At 37.5% G+C, this 8,339-nt stretch overlaps 1 protein-coding gene across 2 annotated transcripts; it reads left to right on the top strand.

Annotated features, from left to right (window-relative positions):
- Positions 1 to 686: 686 nt before the first annotated feature.
- LOC141652689 (uncharacterized) lies at positions 687 to 4,297 on the top strand. 2 transcript variants are annotated; one of them, XM_074460262.1, is made up of 6 exons: positions 687 to 806; positions 900 to 990; positions 1,957 to 2,284; positions 2,989 to 3,457; positions 3,782 to 3,837; positions 4,007 to 4,297. In XM_074460262.1, the coding sequence occupies exons 1-6, from the start codon at positions 764 to 766 to the stop codon at positions 4,049 to 4,051; spliced, it is 1,032 nt and encodes a 343-aa protein (XP_074316363.1). In that variant the 5' UTR covers positions 687 to 763; the 3' UTR covers positions 4,052 to 4,297. The 2 variants fall into 2 exon arrangements, with proteins under 2 accessions (XP_074316363.1, XP_074316362.1); XM_074460261.1 differs by having other exon boundaries at positions 3,776 to 3,837.
- Positions 4,298 to 8,339: the final 4,042 nt, after the last annotated feature.

Here is an 8,339-nt window from a genome sequence, read left to right as displayed (position 1 = left end):
ATCCCCATGTGACATACTACGCTGATTTTAAGTTGGGTACATTTACCCGACGTGATATATAAAGTGTGAACAGACGAGTTGATGTTGGAACAATATAATTTTTGACAAATAAAATGAAGTAGTTTCCAAACACTTTATCGTTATTATCTTGAAATTTTTATTTTTATTTTAAATGTTTAGTTATTTGTTAAATCGTATAAATCTCATTAGTTAGTTTTCAAGACAGATAAAATTTTTCAAAATAAGAATATAATAACGATAAAAAGAAAACTTAAAAAACGAAAAAGAGATAAAAAAAGAAGCGAGGTAAATGATTAAACGATAAGGAAGAACAAATTGTGATTTACAAAATTCGAAAATTTGAACCGAGAAAAAGGGGAGGGAAGTTGAGGAGCGTGGTGATATCAGCAACCGTAGGTCCCGCCATAATTGAACCGTTTCAAAAAGTAATCCCTTAATTAAACACCTTTTCCACCAATCATCATTCAACACGTACCACCTTTTCCCTAAAAAAAGAATTTAATATTCCAGAAAATTACACTTAAACCACCAAAAGTCTCTAATACAGTATTTTAAACGGGAAGAATTCAAATCCGAAAAAAAGAAAAAGGAAAAAAAAGTGATTATTATTTTCCCGCCCAACATTTCAAGAATAAAGAGAGGTGGTTTTTTTTTCTTAATGTTTTATAATCGTCTCTCCATATCCAATTAAAACTCATTTATTTTATTTTATTTACTCTTCTCTATCGATCGATATTTAGTAATGGAGGATTCCGTGAAGACCGTTCCGTCTTCGGTCGTGTCAGGTTTGTGAATTTATCGTTTGGTTAGTCTTCTGTGAGACGATTTTATTTATAATTATTTATGATTTATGATGAGTGGTTTAATGTTTTTGATAGGGAAATCGAAACTGAGGTATCCGTTAAGATCAGCATCGAAATCGAAATCCCCTGAAATTGCTAACAATTCGGCTTCGGTTGCTTCCAAGAGGTTTTTCCTACATCCTTCTTTGATTCTACACCTCGTCTCGATCATTTGTTTACCTTTGATTAACAAATGAATGAGACGGAGGAAGTATTTGAATGATGAATTTATGTGTGTTATTTAGTTATACCAGGGATTTAGGGTTTTTATCAGTTATTAGTGACCTAAATTACGTCTCACCTGAATTTAATATTCGAATTTTAGTGTTTCAATTTCATCGCAGTGGTGGAGCGAGGGGGTTATGTTTATAATGGTTATCGACTGATCGCTGACCGATATATGAAAAATATGAATGTTTTATAGTTTAAAAATTGCGACTTTTTTTTTTAATGGTTGCGTTACTACTCTTACTAGTTTCTCTCCCCCTGAATTTTTTTGGCCCATGACCTGGAAATCATATTCTGTTACTGTGGAATGGACTCCTTCCGTCCCAATCATTTGTTTGCCTTTGATTAAAATATCACTCGAAATAAAGATGAAAGATAAACAAATGACTGAGATGGAAAGAGTACAATGTAAATGATGAAATACTCCCTTTGTCCCGATCATTTGTTGACCTGTAACTGGAAATCATATTGTGTCACTATGGAATGGACTCCTCCGCCCCAATTATTTGTTTGCCTTTGATTAAAATATCACTCGAAATGAAGATGAAAGGTAAACAAATGACTGAGACGTAAAGAGTACAATGTAAATGATGAAATACTCTCTCTGTCCCGACTCCTGGTCATTTGTTGTCCTATTCTATTTTGGCTGTTTCGGTCAATTGTTGTCCTTTCTATTTTAAGAATGAACTTGATGAACAATTTGATCATTCACACTAAATTTGGTCCACTTGTCATTTAGTAATTGGCCCTCTCCTCTTTCTCTGGTCTCTGTGCCAAAACCAAAGAACAACAATTGATTGGGACGGAGGGAGTATTTCTTTGTAATCTTATATAGTTGCTTACTGTGTAATGTATAATTGTTCAGAGGAAGGCCGCCGAGTGTGAGCAAGAGTGTTAGTGTTCTTGAGCTCTCTGCCAAGGACAAAGCAGCTGCCAAACCTCCAAGAAGGCTTTCCATTCCTTCTCCTAGTGTTACTCCTGTTTCAGAAGCAAGGGCAAGGCGATCTGCTAATGACCGCGAGAACTGTGTCACACCGTTATCAGATGTTTCTAGGTCGTCAATAATTCGCAGGAAGTTTAGTGTCTTGACTTCTGCATCATATTGGCTTTCACAAATTAAGCTGTCGGAGTCTGCTGGTAAACACTCGGTTTCTTTGGGCTTTTTCAAGCTTGCCTTGGAGGCAGGTTGTGAGGTACCCCCATATCTATCTATACTAGTTGTTTAGTATAAGAATGCTTTCAATGCTGTGTTAATCATGAAACAGACTATGGTTTTTTGCTGATGCCTGATTGTCGTGGAAAATTGGTATAAGAATGCTTGCAATGCTGTGTTAATCATGAAACAGACTACGGTTTTTTGCTGATTGTCGTGGAAAATTGGAGATGTTATACTGTCTGTACTAGTCGAACCTTTGTCGTGGAAAATTGGAGATGCTATACTGTCTGTACTAGTCGAACCTTTGTCGTGGAAAATTGGAGATGTTATACTGTCTGTACTAGTCGAACCTTTGTCGTGGAAAATTGGAGATGTTAATATGTTATACTGTCTGTACTAGTCGAACCTTCATAAGTAGAAGCGTTTCCATGTACAAATGTTGCTGTCAGTAATACGATTTTGCTTTGGGGAAATCAAAGTAACTGACTTACTGATTTACAGACATATTTGAATAAACGCGTCGTGTCCTGCTAAACCCTAATGGTATCCTTTGCTTAATTATTAGTTAGCCCAGTTTGCAGAATTTTGATACGGATTATCCCAGTGATTTGTAAGGTTGAGTTTCAGGGCCTAAGGGAGTAGATCACAGGCCATTGACTGTTTTAAGTTTATTGGTTGAAGAATTTTGCAAACTCGGAAACCATCTGACATCTTGGTTTTTTATTTCATGGATATGTAAAGACTCTGCAACGACTGCGTGAAGAGCTTAAGTCATATGCGAGAAGGCACAACCTAGCTGAATTTGAGGAGACTGTGAAAAGCTTATTTGAGAGCTATGAAATCACGGAATCCTTGGACCAACTGCAAGTATCTGTCACCTGCTCTCACGTGCCTGAAGATGCAACTACTCCCTCTGGTGACGATGTTCTTAGCACTTCTTCAACAGTAGGAACTAGGAAGCTCAAACCTAAATCTCTAAACATTGATACTCAAGCTTCCTCAGCAAATGTGTCGTCTACCAAGGATAGTGCACACAGGACTAGAGCAATCAGTAAGATGCGCACTTCTGTTAATCGCAGTCCTGTTAAATCAGACAAGAAGAGCAAAGGCAGCATAGCTGATATTATCAAGAAGAGAGTTCAAAGGGCAGGCAAGCAAGAGCCAAAGGATGGGGACGACAAGATCAAAACGCTGGACGAAAGCTCAGAAGGTACAGAATTTTCTTAGCATTCAAATTGACAAAACTTTCCTAACCGATTTGACCCACTTGAACACGGAAAGTCCTATCCAAATTCACCTGAAAACGCTCAAAACCATTTTTGTTATTTAATTTGAACGAAACCTTTATAATCACTACCTAAAACAACCCGAACACAAACTATTCTGGAACCCAAAATAACTCAAACCCATCTGAACCTTGCTGATTTTCTCGTCGTCTTAGCATCATTATGCAATACTGGTCTGCTGGTCTCTCGTATTACAGCAAACTACTCCCGTATATATCTCTAATTGCTCATTCGTCTGTCAGTTTCAGGCGCACCCAAGTCAGTCGACATGGAGGAGATCCAGGAGGAAAACAAAGAAAACATGGTAAGACCATTATTTTAACTCCTAGCTTCTACATTTTCCTCATCTATTTTGTACTCCCTTTGTCCGAGTTAGACCTTATAACCGAGTCATTCTTGTTATGTTAGTTTGAGTACGCATTTCGAGTGTCAGTTTGTCTAAAATTCTAAATCATTTGTCGTAAATTTTGCAGGATGATCCACTGATTGGGGAAGTAAATGTGATAGAAGGGAATTAAGCAGTACAATCAGCTCTACTTAAGCTGAATATATGGTCTACAGATGGCGTCGTCTATGGTACTCCGTATTTGTTAGTAAGGACTGTAGGAGGTTGTCTTCAATGTCTTTAGTAGAGAGGGATTTCCTGTGTGCAGAAAGATCATCCTAATCTTTTTTTTTTTTTTTTTTTTTTTTTTTTTGGTTTTTTCTAGTGTGGATGTCAATTATGAAGTTTGTGTGTTTACTATACAATATTCTGGTTAAAATAGGATTTTTTTTTCAATCATGAATGGTTATAATAGGATTTATCATTGTGTAATTGTGTTGATTAAAGATTCGATAATGCATCGGAATAAAATGACCTGACTTGATAAGGCGGGGTAAGGGCAAAAGCAAGTGGCGTGTTACGTTTAGCGCGACCTGGCCACTAAACTTAAAGGCCATATTATTCCTGTATGTCGCAACCCATATCTAGCCCAAACTCGAATTTGAACACATATTCATGAACTTTTGAGATTCGACCATCTCTGTGAAATGGAGCAGAATGACATAAAATGACGCCATTGATGAAGCTTAGGGAAGCCATTGATGAAATGCTGAAAGCTTTGAGAGAGAAACAAAACTGGAAAAGATGTAAATAGAAATGTGATTGTATTAATTAATTAACAATGTTTACAAGATGAGCTTATATACAACAATCACAAAATATCTTCTAACTAACTGAGTCAAAGTTTGTTATGCTAAGTCAAAGGTTGTTAGACGATTACAGCTGTACAATGGAAGGTGCTAGACTATTCTAGAACATCTATACTACTGAGCTCCTGTGCTGCTAGGCTACTGTCAGTGTGCAGTTGGAAATGGAAGCAACTTGATTCACAGCCCCCCTTCAAGTTGGATCTGCATGAAAAGGACTGAAATGCAATCCCAACTTGGAAGATAAAAAGTGATGTTGCTGGGTTCCCAGAGGCTTAGTCATCAAATCAGCCAATTGTAAGCTGGATTTTACATGATTAGTAGAGATCAAGCCTTCCTGAATCTTCTCCCTGATGTAATGACAGTCGATATTGATATGTTTAGTTCGCTCATGGAACACAGGGTTGGCTGCAATGTGCTGTGCTGCCTTGTTATCACAGTTAAGTTGAATAGGAAGGGAAACCTCAATACCAAAGTCTTTGAGCAGAGCTTGAATCCAAACAATTTCAGAAGCCGTATAAGACATAGCCCTATATTCTGACTCTGCAGAACTTTTAGAAATGGTTTTTTGTTTTTTTGTTTTCCAAGAGATCAGTGACTCTCCCAAGAAAACACAATGTCCTGTCAGAGATCTGCAGCTATAGGTACAAGACCCCCAGTCAGCATCACAATAAGCCCTAAGATTTAGATCATTATGTGCAGGGTAAAAGAGAGCTGCCTCAGTAGTGCCTTTGAGATACCTTACAACATGTAAGGCAGCCTGAAAATGGGGTTCTCTGGGTACATTTAAGAATTGGCTAAGATGCTGCACTGCATATGAAAGATCTGGACGAGTTAAATTGAGATATAGCAGCCTTCCTACCAATCGTCTGTAGCTTTCAGGATCAGAGAGTGGTACCCCACTATCAATAGAGAGATGTAAACCCTTAGGCAAGGGAAAATCAGTGTGCTTGGCCTCCTGTAGTCCAGTGTCCTGCAAGATATCTAGCACATATTTCCTTTGGCTTAACAAAATGCCCTCTGAAGATTGCAATACCTCTAATCCCAAAAAATATCTAATGAGACCTAGGTCTTTGATAGTAAATGCTTGATCAAGGGATTTCTTTAATGTGGGAATAAAACTGGTGTGATTACCAGTGATAAGTAAGTCATCAACATATACCAAGACAATGGTTACCAAACCCTCCTCCTGTCTGATGAATAGAGAGTAATCACTCTTAGACTGCACAAACTTGTGAGATATGAGAAGTTTGGTTAATTCAAGATTCCATTGCCGGGAGGCCTGTTTTAATCCATATAAGGACCTTCTTAACTTGCAAACTTGGCCTGGAAGAGCCTTAGTGTACCCTTCAGGAGGTTGCATATACACCTCTTCATCAAGAAACCCATGAAGGAAGGCATTGTTAATGTCAAGTTGGTGAATTTGCCATTGTTTAGCAGCAGCTACTGCCAAAAAAATCCTGACAGTGACAAATTTTGCAACTGGTGAAAAGGTATGCTTATAGTCCTTCCCTTCCACTTGACTGTATCCCTTGGCTACCAACCTAGCTTTATGTCTTTCTATACTCCCATCAGGCCTGAATTTAATTTTGTATACCCACTTGGAGCCAATAGCACGAAAACCAGGTGGTAGGAACACTAGCTCCCATGTCTGGTTATCCTCCAAGGCTTGGAGTTCCTTGTCCATGGCAGCCACCCAGTGAGGATTATTTTGAGCCTGACTATAAGAGGAAGGCTCTGAAGTTTGAAGTACAGCATTTAAAGAAGCTTTCAATGCTAGAGAATGAGTAGCAGTATTGAACACTGAGAATGACTGTGAATTCTCAGGTTGTAAAATATTTTGAATTGTTTTTGGAACAACAAAACCTTGTAATTTGGAAGAAATTTTTTTAGGTCTTGAGGACTGTCTAGAAACAGGGATATTCTGAGTAGTAGGAATACTATTATGATTGAAATCAGAATGGGGCATACTAGCAGAAGTTTCTGTACTGTTGTCAGTGTTAGAAGAATTAATAGTATCAGAATAAGCATCAGGTGTGTGTGCCTGATCTGCTGATCTAGAAATAATGACATCTTCATCAGCAATATGAGAAGAAAAGAAAGGAGATTGACAACTTTCAGAAGGAGTAGAATTGACAACAGGAGTGTGGTAAGGGAATTTATCCTCAAGAAACACAACATCCCTACTAATTATAATCTTCTGCCTTTCTAAATCAAAAAGTTTATAAGCTTTTTGACCAAAAGGATATCCTAAAAATAAGCATCTTTTTCCTTTGGAAGCAAACTTATCCTTAATGAGAGAATTAGAAAGAGCATAACATAGGCATCCAAATACCCTCAGCTCATCATAAGAGGGTGATTGTCCTATTAATACTTCATATGGACTCTTCCACCCAAGGATAGAGGAAGGGAGTTTGTTGATGATGTAAGTAGCTGTCAACACACTTTCTCCCCAAAATCTTTTTGGTAACTTAGCAAACAACATCATAGCCCTAGCTGTCTCAACCAAATGTCTATGTTTTCTTTCAACTCGACCATTTTGTTGAGCAACTCCTGGCACACTCTTTTGGTGCATTATGCCTTTCTTAGCAAAAATTCCTAAACAAGTATCTTGCACAACTTCAGTACCATTATCACTTCTCACTATTTTGATTCTGGAGTTGTAGAGATTTTCTATTTGAGCAATAAAATTTTCGAGAATAGAGGCAACTTGAGTTTTATACTTCAACAAAAAAGTCCAAGTCACCCTAGTGTGATCATCAACAATGGTAAAGAAATAATGTGCACCAGTAATAGTAGCAACTTTATAAGGTCCCCATAGATCTATATGAATGAGTTCAAATTTACAATTAGCTCTACTAATACTTCTGTTAAAAGGTAATCTATGCAACTTAGCTTGCAAACAAGTCTCACACTCATACTGTTTCATGCTCTTACAAGGAATTACATCAATGTGTTGCATCTTGGACAAAGATGTATGACCTAATCTAGCATGAAAAACAGCTACATTATTATGCTTATTACAACTGACAAGTTTAGAACAACTACAACTATGAGCTGAATCAACAGGAAAGGATCCAACAGCAACATTAGCAAACTTGACAGTCTTATGCTTCAACTTGTATAAACCTTTCTCTTGAAAACCAATGCCAACAGGAATGCTAGAAGCAGGGTCCTGAATCACACATTTGTCCACAGCAAAGTGTATTAACAAACCAGTTGTGGATAACAATTTGCCAACTGAAAGCAAGTTATGTTTAAAAATTGGAACATAAAGTGCATCATATAATTTTATTCCAGAAGAAAGGGTAATATGACCACCATGTGATACTAATTGAGATGTACCATCAGGAAGTCCAATTAAGACAGGCTTCTTTAACAAATTTAAACTGTCAAAATAATGCTTATGGCCAGTCATGTGATCTGTAGCACCAGAATCAACAATCCAATTATCAAAACAAGTATCACAAGCTTTAGGAGAAGCTGAGGTGATACCTGCAAAATTGACAGAAGCATCTGAAATATCCACAGGAGAATCATGCTTAGCCTGTGCAATCTGCATCATATGATTATATAATGCTGTCAACATAGCTGGATCAAACTGCACAGGAGAAA

This window comes from Silene latifolia, chromosome 4, assembly GCF_048544455.1.
Source record: "Silene latifolia isolate original U9 population chromosome 4, ASM4854445v1, whole genome shotgun sequence".
Classification (NCBI taxonomy): Eukaryota; Viridiplantae; Streptophyta; class Magnoliopsida; order Caryophyllales; family Caryophyllaceae; genus Silene; species Silene latifolia.
Note: the sequence above shows the minus strand (reverse complement) of the source record. Positions and strands in the feature narration are given on the sequence as shown.

Coding starts and splice junctions, on each gene's coding strand:
- LOC141652689 (XM_074460261.1), top strand. CDS start 764: ATGGAGGATTCCGTGAAGACCGTTCCGTCTTCGGTCGTGTCAG. Junction 2,285..2,988: donor CCTTGGAGGCAGGTTGTGAG/GTACCCCCATAT, acceptor GGATATGTAAAG/ACTCTGCAACGACTGCGTGA. Junction 3,458..3,775: donor GCTGGACGAAAGCTCAGAAG/GTACAGAATTTT, acceptor TTCGTCTGTCAG/TTTCAGGCGCACCCAAGTCA.